Raw genomic sequence first — 20954 nt, 5'->3', positions numbered from 1 at the left:
TACTGCTGTACTTCACAGGGTTACCTGGGCTTCGACAGATGTGCCAACCATACCAGCCAGAAAATCATCCAGAGCCCTCTGGAAACCATCTGGTTCAATTAGACTCGAGGGGCAAACCAATCTAATAGGTCCCCAACTTTTCAGAGGGGGAAAGTGGTTGCCAGTCTAAATCTCACCAGGAAGTGATCTGACCATGACAAAGGGGTTAATGCTACACCTTCCACCTCCAGATCATTATATGAGATGCAAATGACCTGCTACTTTCCAAACTCTATGCTCTATCCTGAGGCTGACTGGTGACTCCAATATTAACATTCATTCACCAAGAAAGCTGCAGCAAAAGATGACAATTCAGTGTTTGTCACAGCATGCCTTTTCTGACTCCTCTGTACAACTTCTAGGCCTTCACACACATAAGGAGACTGATATTATCTGAATATTAACCCATTGGCCTGACCTGTAGCACTAACAGCCCAAATCAATTTCCAGTCCTTAACACATGCACAGGGACATACATTATTTGAACAGCAACAATAACCTGAACTGTAACTATAACTTTAATAGCTGCAAGCACTCCATGTGGATTTCATACCCTTCAGATCAGGGATTGAAATCCTAGTTTTCTATTGCAGGTTGCCTTTTCTGCCCCTACTCAGTTTGTTCCAGGCACTTAGAGATGCAAATGAACTATTTTCCAAATCTTAACCATAGCCTAAGGCTCATCCACAACCTTAACACCTGCATTTACTCCCTGAATATCTGGAAAGCTGCAGCTAAATAAGGCAATTCAGGGTGACAGTTGGGAGCTCACTGATTCTGTGTCCTCAGGCATGTACAGGGACTGATACTATCCTAACCCGAGTCTTTACCCAAATCCTAACTTTGCCAAATACAAGCTAACCATATGGAAATGTGCAGGACTGGCATCTCAAAAATTATTTCTCATTGACAGTTCACTTCTTCTATCTCACCTGGACCAGTTTCACGTGTTCACCCAGGTCTGATATTTTGCTAAACTGAATTCTGAGCTGAATCTTATACCTGAATCCAATGGACTATATACTTCCTATGTATATTGAAAACTTCCGCTGACAGCTCACTTTCTATGACAGATCTGAGCTAGTTAAATACACTTACATAAGCAAAGGGAATGATTTTCCCCCTAAGCCTAACACTAACCTAATTGAAACTGAAGGCTAATTTCCACAAACCCTCCATATACATTTGGAAAGCTGTAAGAAATGAAGCAAATTCAGGGAAAGTGAACTAAAGGTTTTTGTCAACAGCTTACTTTTTCTGTTTGATTTGAGGCAGGTCCAGGTCCATGTAATGGGACTGCTGTTTTATAACCTTAACCCTAACCTGAAGCTTAAGCAAAACTCTGACAGTATCATTCACTTTGCTAAGCTTCCATAACTTAACTATGCACTGTCAGGGAAAAAAAAACAATCTTGGTATCTTTCCAGGATTTCCCAACTTTAGTTTCAGTGAGTGACTTTGGGTTCTCCACACTATGCCCAAAACAACCGATTACCTCGTGCTTCTTGCAGCATAAGTAGTCAATAAACTGCAGTTAATGTGGAAGAAAATCTGTTTAAAATATTCTATTCACTTTTTGTATAGTTTGAATAATGAAGATTGTGTAAGAACACATCTTTGATGGAAATCAGAAGAGGTTTTTTGCTGCTGTAATCCTTTTGTTGTTAGTTGATTTCTCTTGGGAAATGTTTATGCTAAACTTCTCTTTCTCTATTGTGTATCATAAAATGCATGTCTTTGATGATCCAGAAATAAGTTGTCTGTATCTATATGTTGTACAAATACTATACTGTCTAGACTCCACAATGGAAAGCTAGAGAGGAATAGTATAATTTTCCTATTATGAGCATCATGCCAATATTTCTTTTTTAAAAAGCAAACTAACATGCACTGCAGTGATTTTATTTTTAAGAAAAATGTTCTTGAGAATTAAGCTTTCAAAATTCCTGAGATGCTTCCCTTAGAAATATGAATTTGGCACCGCCCTTCTTTAAACGCTATTAAGTTATTGTATAACTTAGACCTAAGTTAAAGGTCTAATTTAGTTTCTCTTTAACAAAAATCCTATTGATTGCAAGTGAAAGGCATTTAATAGTAAACTGAATAGAAATAGCTATTTTCATTTGCAAGATATATCCAGAACTAATGCTATATCAAGAGCATCCAGCATTTCTTTGCTTGCTTTGCTTTGTTTTGCATGTTCCAGTGTAAGGGTCAAAAGGCTCTATTAAAGGCATGCTATATTTTCAAATGCATTGTGTGAGACAGGAAGAATAGTTGGGCTATATCATTTACCAAAGTATGAAAAGAACAGCACAGATCCAGTCAGTGGAAGTTCACAGCCAATAACATATCTGGAAATAGAATGGGGCCACAGAAGCATCAAATGCAAATTACTGTTTGCAGGAGAATTTTAATAGAGTTCTACGTCACATTATAAAATGCTTAATTGTAGCCCCCCTTTTAATAACACCATCTGATTAAATGAAAAGATGTCCTGCTGATGGCAATTACAATCTGTCAAACAGCATATTTATTTACAGTTTGGTTTCTAATGCAGTAAGATAAAAAGGAAACTCTCTTCAGCTTGTCAACAAATTATAATTATTGTGTATCCTTCTGTCAGTTCCTACATAAAACTTTTAGTCCCAAAATGGATCTAATTATATCCACAGAAACAATTTTACAAATGGCCTATTTCTCTGTTTCTCCAAACTCAATGAAATGTCTTTTAAGAAAAAAAAAACATTATTATCAGACATTTGTTAGGTTATTTATTTCACTAACTTCTATGGCCATTCAGGATCTGCTTAAATACCTTGAGTGAAGAGTGTCCACCTCATAAAATTGTGATGTTTCGCTTCATGTACAGCCTTCTCCAGCTGTTAGACATTTCTAGTCCTGACTTCTAGAAGACTTTTCATTGGAGCTATTCATATGCGGAGGGTTGTGAATATACTTTTTTCCCACTGTAATATCTTGACACTGGGAAACAGTTTGACAGGCAAAACATCTGATGTGAATTATGCAGATACATTAGGAATAAAGGTATGCATTACGTGCAAGAAGTACTTTTTGTATCTTTTGGTGCATTGGGGATTTATACAAAAATTAAGCCATTGTATGTACAACAGTGCCTTTATGATCCCATTAGGCTTATGCCTGTGTTTTTCCTTCCCTCTCTCTACTGTGTACCCTCTGTTAAAATTTAGGTTTTGTATCATTTTATGTTACCTAATGAAGTTCTCATTCTGGAATCATACACATACTGTCACTGGATCAGATAGACTCTTGTAAACTTTGCTTTTCAGTGTGTCCCTGCAACCAGGTGTCGTCAGGCAAATGAGGCGTTAAATGCTGAGGAGTATAGAATTCATCTCATATTGGGGACACTCACAGCTGCCCTTATACTTACTGCCACATCTGGTGACTGCTTTCCAGTGGCAATCACACATTGACAAGGCCATGTGGCCCAGCCTGTAGCTTCTATGATAACATGAAAGCAGATGTGAAAACACAACCAAAGAATCACGAGCTATGGCCTTATCTACAGTAAACCAATATAGCTACATTGAAGATAATGAATTGCTGTATCTGCCAATTATCAGAAACTGTTGGGTTTGCAATTTAATCATGGCCATACTGACTGGCACAAGGATTTCTATATGTCAGGATCAATGCTTTATGAAGTCTATGACTTAATGTCTAAGTATCTGTGTAGTTTCTGAATATCAATATTTACTTTGCAGAAATTTTGAAGTCAGTGCAGAGAAAAATGAATAAAAAAAGAAAGCAATAAGTATAGACTGCATGATTTTTTTCTTTTCTATCTGCCCCTAACAACCCCACAAGTATACATAGAAGGTATACATTAAAGCAATATACCTGCTTTAATGTATATCTATCACCTTCCAGATGTGTTCAACTCTAATTCTCATCATCCCTGGCCAGTATTTGCAGGCTGAGTAATACTGAACAAAAGACTATCTTCAGCATCTATGAAAATATAAAAAAGCATGGCGCCAAGCATTACTTAAATTTAGCAAGAAGGGAAAACTCTAAATTTTTGTTCATCTGCAAAAGATTTAATTTGTCCACTTTGATTTTTTGTCATATTTTCAGATGCTCTGTTGCTCTTCTCCCACTTATAACTGCTTTAAGTAGTTCAAGGTAAATAATGAACACTGAGTTTAGATGCATACATGTAGGGACAGTTTCTATGTGCAATGGCCTTTATACATTATTTCCTTAGTAGAGGATCCCTCATGTTAATCCTAAAGCTGAAAGCTACACAGGAAGAGGCAGTCAGAAGCTTCTGACATATTACAGAGAAAGTGAAAAGGATCCCTGTTGAGTGCACACAAACCCACATCACAGTGTGACTTGAACATGAGTCAAATAATCAAAAATGTTCTTTTAGTCACACACAGAAATGCTTTCTTACATACAATTTACTAGCAACCAACGGTTTTAAACTATAAACAGTTTTATGTTACATGACAGGGAAACAGAAAGCAGAGAAGGTGTTCCATTTCCTCTTACGTTTTGTGAAAGATACGTCTTCAGATTTTCTAAAGCTAAAACAAGCTGGCAGCAAGAATCAAGGTGAGTCTATTGGTGCATAAATGTTAAGTAATTATTTATAGGCTTTATTACTATTAATTTTTATACAAAGAAATGGAACCTCTATAACATCAATTCTATTTCACACTAACACTTCTATTATACCACATCTGAGCAATTAGGTAATAACAAAGTGGAGATATCTGCACTTTGGTGTCTTGTACTTCTTTTTCTTCAGTATGTTATGTAATATTGCACATATTATGTAAAAGAAAACTTTTAAAATTAAAACTGACTTCAGAAGGAGCAATAACAGTAGCCAATCATCATAATCAATAATGTTAAGGTTAAGCTTTGAAGGCGTATACAAGATGTCAGTAGCACATTCGAGATACTGGTATAAATGTATCTGAATGCACTGATGTGCTGTACTTTATACAGACCTACGGAAACATTTCTGCTTCATATGTCCTGTATTCTACTTAGTGATATGAACATTGTCAAAATACTTCCTCAGCTACCTTTAGCATTTAAAATGGGCTGTGAATGTATGCTAAGTTAAATAATGAACCATATCATCTCAGTTTTTGTTGCTGATATAAAGAAGAACATTTGGGAAAGAAATCCATTTTACTGTCTTTTACTGTCATTTTCAACTTTAAACTTCAAAATTTAAAAAATTAAAGCATTTAGAGAAAGTGAAATCCCTTTTATCTTCTCCTTCTGGATTTTCAAAATATGCCATGATGTTTAAGATGTGCTCCATTTTAACTGTCATGTAGATAATAGACATTTAAAGCAACATAGATTTTTTTTGTACCAAAAGACGAAGTAATCTAACTTTAAAAACACACATCTTTGCCAACAACCATTGTCAGTGAATAGTGTCTTATCTCAACACAATCCAGTGAGTGCTATATTGAGTTGCTGTGGACTGATGAGCTGCCTTCTGGAAAAAGGAACTGAGACTGCTGCAATAAAAGAAAACGTATGATAGTTGATGGATTCATGGCCAACACCAGGACAATAAGGGCCACTTTTAGATAGGATGAAAGATAAGTAAAAGAATTATTTCATGCTTTATGAGATGCATGCAAGGCACGTTTATGGGGGAAAACCCACACAGGACATAAGAGACTCAGATGAAACAGCAAGAACAAGAGAAAAAGCACTGCAGGTTGTGGCGGAAAGGAAATAGTGGGTAGCAGCAGAATCAGGGCTATAATGACTTGCTTTGCATGACATGATAGCCCACAATGCACTATGAGCTGTGTTTGGGTAACTACTGCTTATTGTAGCATCCTGGCAAAGAAAATTCAGCACAGTTTGTTAACCATGCACAAGTTACCCCCTTCCATTGGAGAGGGTAGCTTGCTCTGATGGTCACTTGAAATACATACCTGGCAGTATGGCTAGTCAGCAACTTCCCAGCATGGACCACAGAGATATGTAGCAAGAGTAGTGAAAAGTCTGGTTACTCTTCATTACTGCTGCCCCCAGCATCCCTCACCACATTTCTGTATCTCTCCACTGATACCGAAATGGCACTTGGGAATACCTTGAATGCATTTTCAACCTTTTTTCCCTATTTGGTGCTTCACAAAAAGGTTTGTAAATGTTTACATTATTCCCCCTCCCCCTCCACCAATCCATCACAAGTGTGCACAATTATAGGTCTAATATAATGTGCACTGTCATTTTTTACTTTATGTACTTTCTTACTGCAGTTATTGGACATCTTAGTTCAGCACAAATAAAATTCACACGGCTGTGGTAGGGTTGTTATGTGCTGTCAAGTCATCTCTGACTTATGACAACACTTTGAATGAAAGCCCTCCAAAATGTTCTGTCCTTCACAGCCTGCTCAGCTCTTGTAAACTCAAGGCTGTGACTTCTTTTATCAAATTGATCCATCTCATAGTTGGTCTTCCTCTTTGTCCACCTTTGAATTTCCCTAGTATTACTGTGCTCTTGTATAGGTTCCCGCAGTAAGCATGCTGCTCCAAAAGTTCCATCTCATTCAGCCTCCATTTCAGAGTTCACTGCCAAGAAAACATTGGCGTGGACTAGGTAATTTACAAGGAAATTGGCAAGGCCACACTTGTAAGTACAACCATACTTAGCACATGATGGACAAGTGAATATATACACTTACAGAGATCCAGGGGAAATAATTAAAGGACAATTATGAATCCATTTGTGCACTTCAGAAGCACCTTCCCCAAAAGGTTTGTGAATAAAAGGAACCACAAAGGATCATGAGCAGAATGTGGGGAGAGGATCCAATAAACTCCCATTTGTCAATTTCACCATCTCACTGTATAACATCTTGAAATCACACTTGTCAGCTTTCTTCCCTATTTCAGTGCTTACTTTGACCCCCGAACTCCAAAAGTGGCGAAATAACAAGATGGTGCTATTGGGGTGGTAAGGTGTCATTTTTGTGTAAGTATGGGTATAACCATTGCAGGAGTATGGGTGTACTTACTCAGCAAATTAATTATTTTTATTTATTTTTATTTTTCTGTTCTTCAAGGTATATTGTAGAGCAGCAAATGTGTGAACTTCTGAATGATGGAGCAGGGTGGACCCTGAATCCATTTGCATTTTTAGAGGAGAGTAAGTTTGTGAATGCAAAAATTGCATAGGAAAAGTATAACAATTGGAAGCTGGAAAAGTTTTCCTCCCTACAAAAGAGCAGAAATCTAACAATTAAATAAGTTGGGTTCCAACAGACACTGGGATATGTGCAGGGAATGGGTTGAAGAAGTAAGAGGTTCATCTTCTCTTCTTTCCAAGCAGGGCCATACAATGACTAAAGCTGACTTTATTGTGTTAAAGCTGACTGTTTGGGATTTAAAGGAAGGAAACTAGTTAACACACTTGATTTGGAGAAATGAGACCTAATGTTAAGCTGATTCCAGGCTGAATACCTCTTCTTCCTTCAAAACTGAAATTACCAAATCATACCTTCAAGGGCCAATCACTTGGATCATCTGATAGTTCTCAGCTGGTCTATCCCCATCACCTGACAGAATACCCTGGGAATAATGATGCTTGGTTTGACTTCCTCATCATTAACATACTCACTAAGCTTTCCAAGTGTATTTGAAACTTGTTCGCAATAGTTTCCTGACTTATCTCTCAGGTATCTGGCTTGGAATTTTAGTTGAAAATTTCAAATTCTCCTCTTCTAACGCAGAACCTGCTCAAGCATCCCTTAAAGGCTCTTTTGTAGGAAGAATGGGACCAATATCTTCTGGGGTAAACAAGCCACAGCAAGACACAGACCTGCTAATTGTGGGTTAGCAAGCAAACAACCAAGCTATTCAGGATAGCTTATTGTGGAGAGCAAACCAGCCCAATAGGTATAACTAGCTTAGCAGTTGGCATTTGGTTCCCTTCCTTTTCCTTTGTATCCCTGTCCATCACTAGCACCAGATACTTTTACATCCTTCTCCTTAGTGATAACTCCAGATACTACTCTGAAGCCTTGTAACTAAGCCCACAAAAATTACTAGTTGGCAAAACCAAACAAACCCACAACCACCCTGATAACCAACAGAGGAGTGACTGGGAGCTGCATTTCTATGCTGAATGCATATTGGCAAGAGGGAGGCTATCTTTCTCTAGCATTCTGCTTGTTTTCTGTGTTGGCCACACTCCATTCTTCCTCTGCCAGCCTGTTCACTCACCTTCATACAATTCCTTGCACTAGGCTGCCTGTAATTCCTGGTTCCCTATGGCTACAAGTTTGACATTCTATCTTATCACAGGAAAGGAAGTTGATAAGGTGAAGCATGGTTGATTCTGGCTGACCCTTTATTGTAGTTCCACCCGTGGAGCCAGGTATGAAGCTGCAAGCAAAAGAGAAGCTACCATGTGGGCAAAAGGAGAGAAACGAAGAAGGATGTTAGGGTATAGTAGCAGATTACAGTTTGAAGGAAGAAACTACACAGGATGACGAACTGTTCCAGAGGGTTGATTCAACATTTCTATTGCTAGATTCTAACCGAGCTAGCATTCTAGATGACAACCACTTACAGCTGATGAGCTTTTAGACCAGGATGGGCAAATGCACAATGTCCAGGGGCCATTTTTACTCCAGAGACCTCTCCTGTGGTCCACACTATTGGGGTACTGTGCAGTTTATGTGGCCCCCCCTCTCTTTCTCACACACACACACTTTGCCACTGAAATTTAGTCATATGCTGCTCCATAGTGTCTACAGAAGGCCAAAGTGGGCCAATTTAGCTTGCAAATAAACTAACTTGGACCCTTTAACACTTTGTAGCACTAAAAATAAATAATAAAATCCAGCTCTGCCTCATTTGGCAGCATAACGGTTGGCCACACCAGGATGCTGCTCATAACCATATGCCTTCATGTTCTCCATCCATCTTAGACTGTTGAGAAATGTATGGCATGGTAGCACAATTGTATGCATAGCATTGACAGATGCAGAGGACAATTGAATTAAACAGAGGTATTATCTTAAAGTGGCACTAAAGATCTCTCAGTGAACAATGGAAGAATATGGCTCAGTTTTACATCTTCACAGAAGTATACTCAAAAGACTGATGCATTGTTTTCTTGAATGTAAAGCATATATTGTCTTGAATGCAATGTTTTGTAGGGAATAAGTCATTACCAGTGGGTTCAGTGAGAAAGGTATAATTTTTAGCTTTCATATATTATAAGACAAGTGGGTGGCACTGTGCTTCTAGCAGAGAAACTTCACCATAGACATGAGGGAAAAGGGGACCTTATTATGATCGGCAGTGTGGCCATAATTTGGACTGCTTGTACAATGCCATGCACAATTACTTCTTATTTGCAGCTCCACTAGTTATACCTTCTCCAATTGCTTTTCCACAGATAGGAAGGAATGAGTACAGGGTAGAAAGGAAGGAAGAAGAGAACAGAAAAAAATTACCCTAGAATGTCTGGGCCCAGACATACTAGCAACTCTCAAGCTTTAGTACTCCCATGGAGTCCATTCATCCGCAAACAGAATTGCTGAAAACATAACCAAATCTTCATCTGCAGGTTGCTGATATTTATACATGTTGTACATGTAAGAAAAATGAATTATATTTCTACCAATGAAAATCAAACACATTTCACCGAGAACATGTTGCACATAATAATCCCAGCTGATGTTTTTAGATACAATTAAATTTTATTCTAACACTTTGACAGAGATTTCAAATTCCTTTAGAAATTGTGGAAAGACATACTTATGGGTACAGAATACCCACACAGAAACTTGGCTTCTAGGATAAAATTTATGACAAAACACGATAATCCTTTTGTGAAAAGCTGGGCAATATTGAGATGAAAAAGGGTGATCATTGCCCAACCAAAAAAACCACAAAAAAACAAAACCAACAACCTGGGAATCTCATTCAACTCGCATTATATTTCCACTAATGTTTTGTTCCCTTGACTTATGAATTTCTTTCTCCATGTTCTACATAAGATTCCAAAAGATGCTTGACTACTTACGTCACTTGGCCTTTAATCTACTTTACCTTGCTTGTGTTGCTCAAGTGACAGTCTACAACCTTTCAAAGTTCTATTGTTCTCATTTCTTTTACAAGAGCCAGATATGAAACTTCAGTACATCAGGGAATACTCAGCTTCCAAACTCTAGCCTCAGTAAAGAAGAGGGCAAATCACTGCTGGAGCAGTGTACTAAAGTGCCAAATGCTATCCTTACCCTCTTTAGGTACCTTTATAGCAACTGTCAACACTCTTTTGTATCATTCTGATCACTTTTCGTTATGTAAAGTTGCAATACTTTCTTTTATCCTCAAGTTGATATCGAAAGATGAAGTCATTCTCAGTATCACTAAAAGCAACCTTACATCCCTTTTAAATGAAAATACTATGGCCAGGCCCTGAGGTTCAAGAAGCATACAAAATACAATGGCTTTTCTCATCCTCCAATTTTTCCACCTGTTCAGAATCTATCAATATGTAGCACATGAGCAATAAAAAACAGTATTATGTTATTTCTTCCCACAGATTCAAATGAGAGCAACATCTTCCTACTAAGAACATTTGGGACAATGCTCCCCTTGTTATTTTTAATGCTATGCATTCCCACAGAAGGAAGTACTTTGTGCATGGATGTTGGGCTTAATTGCAGCTAGTGATGTCACTAAAATTAATAATAACCTGTTTTGGAGGCTACAGATAGTCCAGTGCCAAATGCTTGGCTTTATTATAAATCAGGATCATTTCCTTCAAATATTTTTCTTTGGCTTGGACTTGAACATGAATGTAGACATCTGCCTTCCTTCCTTCCTAACTTTCCAAGTACTTGGAAACACAGTTTTGTAGAGTGTTGGATATTGGATGCTCTGGAAACTTGGCATCCCAAGTGTATGCAGCTTCAGAGAGGTCAGCAGGAAAGGTTTCTTGCAACTACTGTCACATTCTTGTGCAAGTTTGAAGGAAGGGAAATAGGTGGTAGAACACATTTGTACTGCTCCCCATCAAGGTCATGATAGTACCATCAGGAATTCTAGGAGGTTCAAATTCATTACAGGGATCAGAAAGAAAAAAAAAATCTTGTTTTCTAATTCTGGGGGGAAATAATCCATTTCTTGAGCTAAATTCCAGACACAAGGAGATTTTATTAATTTAAACCTAAACTAAACCTTCACATTTTGAGTATAAGCTATTGAAATTATACTTCATTATGTACTTGTTATGAAATTGTCCTAACTTTTCTTCAGAATGGGTAAACACATTGGTTTTTATCATGCTTTATTGTGAACTGTTATGCATATATTGTATATGCATATATTGCATATACATAAGCAAATTGTTGATTAGAAAGCTACTTAAGTAAAGCATACAACAGTCCCCAAATTTTGTTATAGCAGAATGCCAGTTATCATAACAGAATCTGAAACATGCTTTGAATGTTATGGGCAGTATGCAATGCTGCTACTGTTCCTCTGCTCATTTGCTGTGTCAGTGAGACCTGATGCTAATGCAACAGGGAATTACTGCTGCCTTAAGCAACCCCACAGACAAAAAAAACACAATTATCTGCATCAAGACAGGTCAGTGTACCTCCTTTTTGCAAGTTGTACTGAAACTAGCACATATGCTCATTTTGGTTGGTTTATTAACTTCTAGCTTCCAGTTGTGCACATGGGCGACACTGGGTACTGCCACACACACACACACACACACACACACACTTAAAAGGCTTACCACAGACAGTGAATTTGAAAGCAGTGTTCCATCTTGGCCAAGCATATTGGAGACAGTGATTTCAGGTAGTTCCATGTTTTGTGGATGGAATGGAAGTAGACCATTATGGTTGATAGGATGACACAGTGAAGGATAACCAGATTCTGTGTCATTCAAATGCACCAGTGAGTGGTCAGGTAATGAAGGTGGTGTGATAGGAGGTATGTTAAAATCTTCACTTTCAAGACTTGGGCCAGGAAAAGACTGTGGAAAGATGAAAGGTAGAGTTTCAATTAAAATATATTACACTGGGTCCTTCAGATAGGGTAGGATAAAAACAACCAACAATGTAATGCACTAAGAAAGCAATGTTATATATAGTCAGAAAGAAGAAAGTTCTGCAACTCTCAGTGTTCTCCCACTAGCCATGCCTTCCACAGCGTGCCAGCAGGACAAACTTTGTTTTGTCTAAACATGCATAGGATTGTACCCTTTAGTCTCAAATAAAATGGCCAGACTCCTTTTGCAACTCAATAGATAGCACTAAACAGTGGCTTCTACTTGGCACAGGAGAGACCATTTTAAACACTGCTACATTAAAACAATTGTGCTGCTATGTATGGCATATAAGTGGCCTCAAAGGCATAAAATCTTTGATATTTTCACAGCTTCCATTAGACAGAAATCCCAGCACCCCAACAGCTGAATTGAATGGCCCCATTACAATTTTCTAAGAGTCTTCAACAGGATGAATACCTTTTTCATGGGAACTAGGGAATAGGAATGCAATTTAAAAAATTAATATTGGATTTAAAAAAAAACCCTCATAAGACTCTCTGCCACTCAAGAGCAAAAATAATGGTAGCGGGGGTGGTGAGGTGGAATCTTGTTCTTGAGTGTTGCTCTAAGGCATACACAAGAATAACACATTAATCCTGCTACTGCTAGAAGCAGAAAATTAATCTAGAAATATATTGCACTGCCTGAAAATACACCAGGGTCCTGATTTGGCTCTACTCATGTCAACAGACACAAATCTCAGATTACAATGTAGCCAGCTAGTATCTAGCACCTGTTTGGGAGAACATATGTGAATAGTATTGATTGTACCAATCAGTGCTGACTGAACAAGTGAGTGGTACTGATAGCACCTGCTGTTTTGAACAGCAGGAAACATGCATGCAGCTCAATAAGCTAGATGCAGCCTGGACCTATTCACATAGCATCCGTTTACACACATGGCCCAGAATACCAAAAGAGAACAAATGTGCACAGATAACTACTTCCATGCATGCATTACTTAACTGGATCAGGTTGCTCATTTGTGACCGCATTCCAAATGACAATACAAGGATAAACTATGTATTATTTTTTACATTCAAATTAATGTAAAGTCATTCACCTAAATGATAATTTGATTGCTTAATTTTCTATTTTCTGCTGACTGGTAGTGTTAATTAGGCAGATGGTAAATGACCAACAGAAGTAGGGTAGTAATTTTCTAAGTGAGCCAACTGAATTATGCTGGATGTCAGCAGAGAAAATGTCTATAGAAAATTGGTTGGTGGCTGCTGAGGCTTCTGCTTCTGTGTCTCTTCCTTCTTCTCCTTCTCCAATGTTCTTAATAAATTGTATCCTTTTGATTTTCACCAGCTTTTTGTTCTTCTATAAAGTATTCTTAAAACTGAACTGTTAAAAGGACTAGTAGGGGATATGTCTGTGTGTGTGCATGTAGATGAGAGTAGATGAGAAAGTTCCCTGTGCCAGTGTTAAAAAAGCATCATAAAATTTAAATTATCACACCATTGCATGCACATATACTGAAGCAATCTTGAAAGCAACAAAATGTTCTTGTATGGTTTCAAAAAGCATAACACAAAGGGACAATTTGGGACTTGCCTAGAATCTGTTTCTTCTTAGACTCTTGCTTTTAATCTGCCTGCTTTGTCCCTACCCTATCCAGCACAGATTGTGACTGAGGAGAAACTGCCGTGAGTGCATCACTGAATCTGCAAAAGGTCATTCCCCTTCCAAGACTTAGAGGAAAAGCTGAGGAAGCTCACCTGCTGAAACAAAATGCTACAGAGCTAGCTCCCGAGCATAGCGTTGATAAACCAGGGACTTACAAGAAACATGGCTGGTGCTTTATATGATGGATATGGGGTGGGAATCAGGCAGAGCAAAAGACACTGAGTGCTTACAGACTGGATCAGTTGATATACACACAGTAATGTTCAGGGTACATGCAAGGTAACTTTCCTGCCCCACCACCCCAACAAGACATCAGAAGATCCAAAATTCCTTCCAAGAGTGTAAACAGATCTATCCAGCACACAATAAAAGAAGAAAGGTACATTTGTGTTTTCAGGAAAGGATATCTTACTATAGACCACTTCTGGAAGAGAGATACTCTGCAAGACTAAAAGTTCCTTGGAAAATTCTCTACACTCTGAACACTGGGACTACTTTTCTGTGCTATAAGTTAGGAAGAAAAGCTTCAGATGCACCTATCAATTCCACCCTCTTTCTTTCTAAGAGGGAGCTTTTGGATTTGATCAGGGCAAATCCTTGGTTGAATTGTCAGGGGTTCCTAGTGATAAACTGTATGCAGTGCACTATGTTGTTTCAGTGGCCTGCCAATTCTTACCCAAAGCATCACACTAGCACAATGAGGACAAATACCTCAACATTTTTCTTCTTATTGAAGAAATATCATGAAAACACCAAAAACAGATCTTAGCAGCTTTGCTCTGTATGACAAAGGAGAAAGAGGAGAAAATGGTCTTTTCTGTTATATGCTTTTACTTAAACTGGCTGTTGGCACTATTCAACAAACCAAACCGAATATTTTAATGCTCCCCAGAAAGCTAATCTATTGGATTATCCCACTATTTCTTTGTGCCATATGACTTAATAGCAGAGGTTTGGTTCCAGGGAAACACAAACAGTGTTGAATTCACTTAATCAGGCTTTCCCATCCCTTGGCCACATTGCAGTCCACTTAGGCTTTTCTGAAAGTTCTACTGTCTAAAGGCATTACACATTGTCTTGATGGCTATTTAGCAAATGAGGGAGTGTATAAAGATTGGTAAAGAAATTCAGGAATGAAATGAGATGAAGACTGAGGGGATGCATCAGGAAGGGGAATTGATAGAATCCAGAAGTGGGGTACTCACACAAGGCCCTTTTTTGCTCCAGCCCAAAGCTATCATTTTCTTTGGTAATATATTTTTTGTCACGCAAGACTTGCAGTTTCCTAAAGACATTTCAAACATTTGTTTTCTAAGAAAATGTCAGAGTTCAGTATGTAGTTCAGCTCACCATTGTAAGTGAAAACACTGATCTGGCTAAGTAAGAGCCATGATGGTCTGAATTATGGTATTTAATTGGACTATAACATATGTCCCGACAACAGTGCAGCTAAATCATGAAGCAGAAGCTCACCTTTCCCCTTTGGATTTCATGGCAATGGACTTCTTTACTTTGCTGCAGTCTGTTCAGTTACACTTCAAGGTCATACTACCTAAGACGGGATGGGATGTATATGAGCATGCCCGCACATTGAGTGTGAGAGTTTGCAAAGAAGCTCGGACCTTTTGCAGACCTCAGTGTACTCATATCTCTGAGCTGGCAAGACATGCTGGACAGCACACGTGGGGCATGAGTGCTCACATATATTCCATCACAATTTCCCTATGCATGAAACAGGGTGATGTCTGCATAGGGCTGATGCCTGTACAGCTTGATGGCTTGGCTATCTGCTCTCAATTATCTATTAGTTATTAATATGATTGAATATCATAATAGCCAGTGTGGTGCAGTGGTGAAGAGCGTGGGACTGGGACTCAGATGATCTAGGTTCTAGTCCCTGCTCAGCCATGGAGCAAACTGGGTGACTTTGGGCCAGACACAGACTCTCAGTCCAACCTACCTCACAGGGTTGTTGTTGTGGGGATAAGATGGAGGAGGAGAATGATGTAAGCTGCCTTGAGCCCTTTGTAGGAAAAAGGTAGGATATAAATCAAAAAATAAATAAATAAAAATATGTTTCTATGAAATTATCATCTCAATTGAGGGCAACAGAACACAGACTGATACTCTAATAACAATGGTCAGATATTCAGTATCTTCAGTGACTCAAGTTTCCCATCTCATACACAATTATGCATGCATATATCCCAGTGATTTCACTGGGATTAGCATATATACAGCTGGAAGCAAGAATGCAGTCATAATTTGTTAAAAGAGGGGAAAACTATTTCTGTTCTTCTAGAAATGAGACATAAATTAAGAGCAGTAATTATGAGGATCTTATTTCTAAATCTTGATAACCAATGTTGTTCAATGTTTTTCTAACAAGGTATTAAAAGACTGCATAGATTGAAACTATAATACATTACTGTACAGTTCTTCGATCAGCTATATAATTCATCTTAACACTCAGCAAGGATTGTCCAACAGCACCACTGAGATGTTCAAGTTAATGATCCTGCAAAGAATGTTTTGTATTTCTTTATTGGGCAGACAACAGCAATAAATCACAATCATTTTAAAAATACACAATATATTAATCTATCAAACAGAAGTAATCAAGACCATATTGCTGCAGAAGGTACATTTCTCGCTTGTAATGTTCATCAATTTCTTTAATTCACAATAGATAAAGGGCACTGCTTCAAGCAAAACATTAATTTTCCACTACAAGACCAAGAGAATGTTGACTGAAGTACAACTGATTTTTTTTTAAGGCAGAAATTTCAAAGATTCCCCTTCCTGTGTGAAAGACTTTTACTAATTAAGAACACCACTTAGAATGGTGCAGCCAGAATGGTGAACTGGTTGCAGTGTTGGGCTCTGACTCAGGCTGGGCAATGCTTGGTCATGGAGCTTGCTAGATGACTTTGGCCAGTCACTGACTCTCAGCCTATCTTGCCGCACAGGGATGTTGTGAGGATAACATGGAAAGGGGATGGTTTGGTAAGCCACCATGGGTTTCTTGCCAGAGGAAAAGGTGGAATATAAATAAAATAAAGAAATAAATAGCAATATGAAAAACAAGGCATTTCCTTCACCCATCCATATTAAGGGAAGTTGAAAGTGCCACCATTTCAACCCCTTAGAAACAATTATCTGCTGAGCAAGATGAGCACCAGTTGACCGTGGGCAAGCAGCTAAGCAGCACTACCTCTTTGTGGTCACCACCGCCTTCCCACTGTGAGATTTAAAACTCTTTGAGACAGGATTCGAGTGGGTACAAGCAGTTTATTCCATACAAAAAGCGTTTGCAAAGGCTGGCTCAATGCCTCAGTAGTCTGAGAAACAAAGAGCAATCTTTTACTGTTTACAAGAGATTTTATACATTCCTTTCCCTGATGCTCAACACTATCCCTGCTTCGCCATTGGCTGGTTACTAAAAAGTCACAATCTTCCCCATCCACCTATATCATACTACTCCTTAATATGTTCCCCCCTCCCGGCTCATACATCCCATGTTCATGCTAATGAGCCAATTACCTATTAGAGGTGTGTCATTTACTATTTATGAACCTATTATGCGTGCGCAGTACCTTCTAAGAGGTCAACAGGCCGAAGTGGCCTTGAAAATCCTTACTTGATGGCAAAATGTTTAAATCTTGTGGGGAGGATGAGACAATGAAAACAGGCCTTTATTCATTCTAAAAGAATACAGATTTTACACTTTAGAAAAAACAATCCTTCACTCATATTTTAAAAGATACAGACTTTACACTTCCCACAATCTAATTCTAGAACAGAATTATCTTTTAAAACCACTCATTCAAAGGCAGCCAGGATCTCCTCATCATCACTCATAGGATCTTGACTTTTCACCTCCAACAGCAAACCCCTCTCTTCTTTCTTGGCAGTTGCCTGTATAGCACTTTGAACAGCATTATTAATAAAAGTCTTTAACAATAGTAGTAAAGATGGTAACAGAAATAATCCTAACAGTCCAATTACAATAATCCCATTATCCTTTTCCAATTCCCATCCTCTTGAACCAAAAGCCAATACCAACAGAGATCTGACCTTAGCACAGAGGTGCATATAAGCAACCCCCCTCAGCCAGGATTTTCATATTTCTCCAACGGTTCCCTCTTTTGTGAGCAACCAAACAAATCAGCCAGTTCAGATAACTCCTGGTGCTTCCTCTTTCTCAGGAAGCAGCTTCTATCCATGCAGCTCAGATGGGGATTGTCAAATCCGTTGATCTCTTCACCCCCTCCTTTGGCTGCAAGGAACTCAGTGCCAGCCAGCTCTCACCTTTAACCTGCTCCCCTGCACTTTTGCAGCGCTATTACCCAATTTACTCTGAGGCCTGGTTCCTTTGCTCCCTAGGCCCCCCCTTTTGACCCATTGACCTAAAGATATTATCCTCACTGGGGCTGAGACCCGCACGATAATGAATACCCTGTCTAAGGCCACCATTCCTTTTGGTCAACAGACTTGGGTTAACCTGCTTTGCAAGGTGGGAGCAGTGTGAGATGAGGCAATGGCCTAACGTCCAGTTCAGTTATCTGCTTTGCCCTTTGAGGTGATTCTTCGAGATTTCATTGTCTAGGCTTCACTCAACTTCTGGACTCGGCTGTACACTTGGCTGTAGGACTTTGCTTCCTTGTGGATGATACAAAAAGCAAGGCAGAACACAGGAATCACAGTCTTTGCAGTTCCAGTTCATCTGGTGTCGGAAAAGTACAGCTCACAAAACAGGTCGATTAGAAAAAAAACCTTTACATTTCTTCACAGACCCTGGTTAACCACGTTATCTTGGAGAGGAAGTTGAAAAATCTTTGTCCCTTTTCAAGCCTGGTCCCCACCCCCCCGGCAACTAACATTAGGTTACTGTAAGAAAAACTCTCCTTAGCACCATCAATATTCCTTTCTTGTACAAAACACCCTCCATAGCTATCTTTCCTTGTAAAATTTGGAGCCTGATCAAAATACTTGGCAACATTGCAAAAAGAGAATAACCCACAACATTGAGACCACAACAAGTACTCTCCTTGGGGTTTTTGAAAAGAACCCCTGCCACTGTGCACCCATGTGCACCCACACACACCCAACCAAACAGCCCCAGTTCCACCCATTACCCCTCTTCCTCCACTCTTTGTGTTATGGCACAGGCACAAGATGGTATACCTAAAGTTCAGAATATATTCCCCTCAGCCTCCTCATTGAGAGTGCTCAAGGATCCTTTGCTTCAACCCAATCCCTTCTCATGCAGAATTTTTCCTGAGGCAATACAGGCTTTGAACACTCAAAGAACGTCTTACCTCAGTTGCAATACCTTATTGTCCCCCTTTCCCTCAAGATTCAAGCACCCCAACATTTTCTTTTAGAGTTTTCTGGACACTCCAGATCCCATCCAGAAAACCAGTGCAAGCCTGCCCCCAGCTCGTGGCTGGAAGCAGCACTGCCCCAACTTCTCAAAGTGTTTTGAACTCTGCACATGCTCAGAGGCTCTTGTGTGTGCGCTCCCTCTGCAGCACTCACAAAATGGTGGTACCTTCTGCCAGAGCACTCCCCTTTCTTGGCTGTGTGGATCCCACAGTCAAGTCCATAGTTTCCAGCACACATTTCCCTGAATTCAGCTGCCCAGTCCAAATCCAGAAAAAGCTGCAGTTGCTGTCCCTTAAATAATGGAGTGCTCTTCAGCAAATGAGGTACAGCAACCCTCTTCCTTTTTTTTTTTTTCTTTTGCTTTTTTCTTCTTTTCTTTACCCAAATGAAAAGGGTGTATCATGGCGCCCTGCAACAGCAGGGGTTTGAACTCGATGGCCTTTGTGGCCCCTCCCAACTCCTCCATTTTGTGCTTCCATGAAAAACTTTAGCAGTTTCATTCTTTACACTTTTTTTTTTTTTACCAAAACACTCAATCGTTTATCTTTTGACTCGAAACTTGGTAACTCCCCCACCTGCCCCAAGAAAGGCAATTCAAACAGCATTTCATAGGGTGATCTCCCTTTACATGAATTAGGCAGAACCAATTTTTACAGTACTTGCACCAACTTCTACTTCACCAAAACTTTTCCTCTACTCATGATTATACTCCTTTCCTGCCAAATTTTCCCAAAGGCATGTGCCAGCCCAAATACATCCCAATGCCACATCAGTTTGTAGAGATTGATCTACAAGAGCCTTAGCTCCCCCAAAGGCTACTTTCATGGAGTCTCTGGATTACTTGCCTAACTAGTCCCTTAGATAGCCATTCTTAGCCATCAAACATTACCCATCTTCCAGAATTTAGATTCTTCTCAGTTCCCAGTTCCTTCCTACAATTTCAGGGCTCACTTCAGAGCCCATAACTCACAAATTTGGGCAGATCAGGAGGAGGACAGTCTCCCACTATTCCTCACCTGGTTCCCTTTTATTTCTTTGTATCCATGATGCCTTTCCCCTTACTTTAGTTTCTAGATCCACTAAGTCAGTCAACAGCTGGGGCAAACCCAGGTGGACCCCAGACCCGAGCCAAACAGAGCCTGAGACGAGACTTAGAGCCAAAATCAGCCTCATTCTAGTGCACTATAGAATAGAGAGAGATAAAAGGGGACATTCAGCCCAAAGCAGTGTCTCAAAAGTTGCACCCCAGTACATGCGTTTTACACCCTAGGTAACCAATTCGGTCACCTAATACACATCTAATGCATCGATACATCAATGCATGCACCCCCTCCTGTGCTGGAGAAAGAGTCCTTTCCTCTGTCAAGGATCAGACATTTCCCATGTCTATTTCTTATCTGCTCGAGATTCACACAGGCTTGCCATGCTCTTACTCCCTGCACATTTGCAACTTTCATGGTGGCTAGAACCAGTTTCCACTGTCCCTTTGATTACTGTATTCAAGGTCAGGCTAGCGTGTTAGCTATGGGTTACACAAAGTTCATTTTGTTCTTATCCCCCCTCCCTTCTGGGACAGTATAACTGTGGTGGTGGTGGTGTTTTTTACTATGTGGCCTTCCTCTGGTCAACTACTTTTGGGGTGTTTTGGGGTGCTGCAATTGGTAACACCACACAATCATGCGCTTACTCCAAGTCTCAACTGCCTCCTATCAAGAAATCTACAGAATTCACCCGTCCTCCAGTAGTCAGAATCAAATCTAGTTGATTCATCAGTACAGCCT

At 39.4% G+C, this 20954-nt stretch overlaps 1 protein-coding gene across 2 annotated transcripts in view; it reads right to left on the bottom strand.

The window, feature by feature from the left end:
* Positions 1–20954, bottom strand: part of TOX (thymocyte selection associated high mobility group box) — a 257804-nt gene that overhangs the window by 93392 nt on the left and 143458 nt on the right. For both annotated transcript variants that reach the window (XM_044424442.1, XM_044424443.1), the window contains exon 3: positions 11836–12078. In XM_044424442.1, the coding sequence (XP_044280377.1) occupies positions 11836–12078 (243 nt within the window). The remainder of the gene's footprint in view (positions 1–11835; positions 12079–20954) is intronic.

This window comes from Varanus komodoensis, unplaced genomic scaffold (assembly GCF_004798865.1).
Source record: "Varanus komodoensis strain SLA01 unplaced genomic scaffold, ASM479886v1 scaffold14_1, whole genome shotgun sequence".
Taxonomy (NCBI): Eukaryota; Metazoa; Chordata; class Lepidosauria; order Squamata; family Varanidae; genus Varanus; species Varanus komodoensis.
The sequence above is the reverse complement of the archived record's forward strand: the minus strand, read 5'-3'. Positions and strand labels throughout refer to the sequence as shown.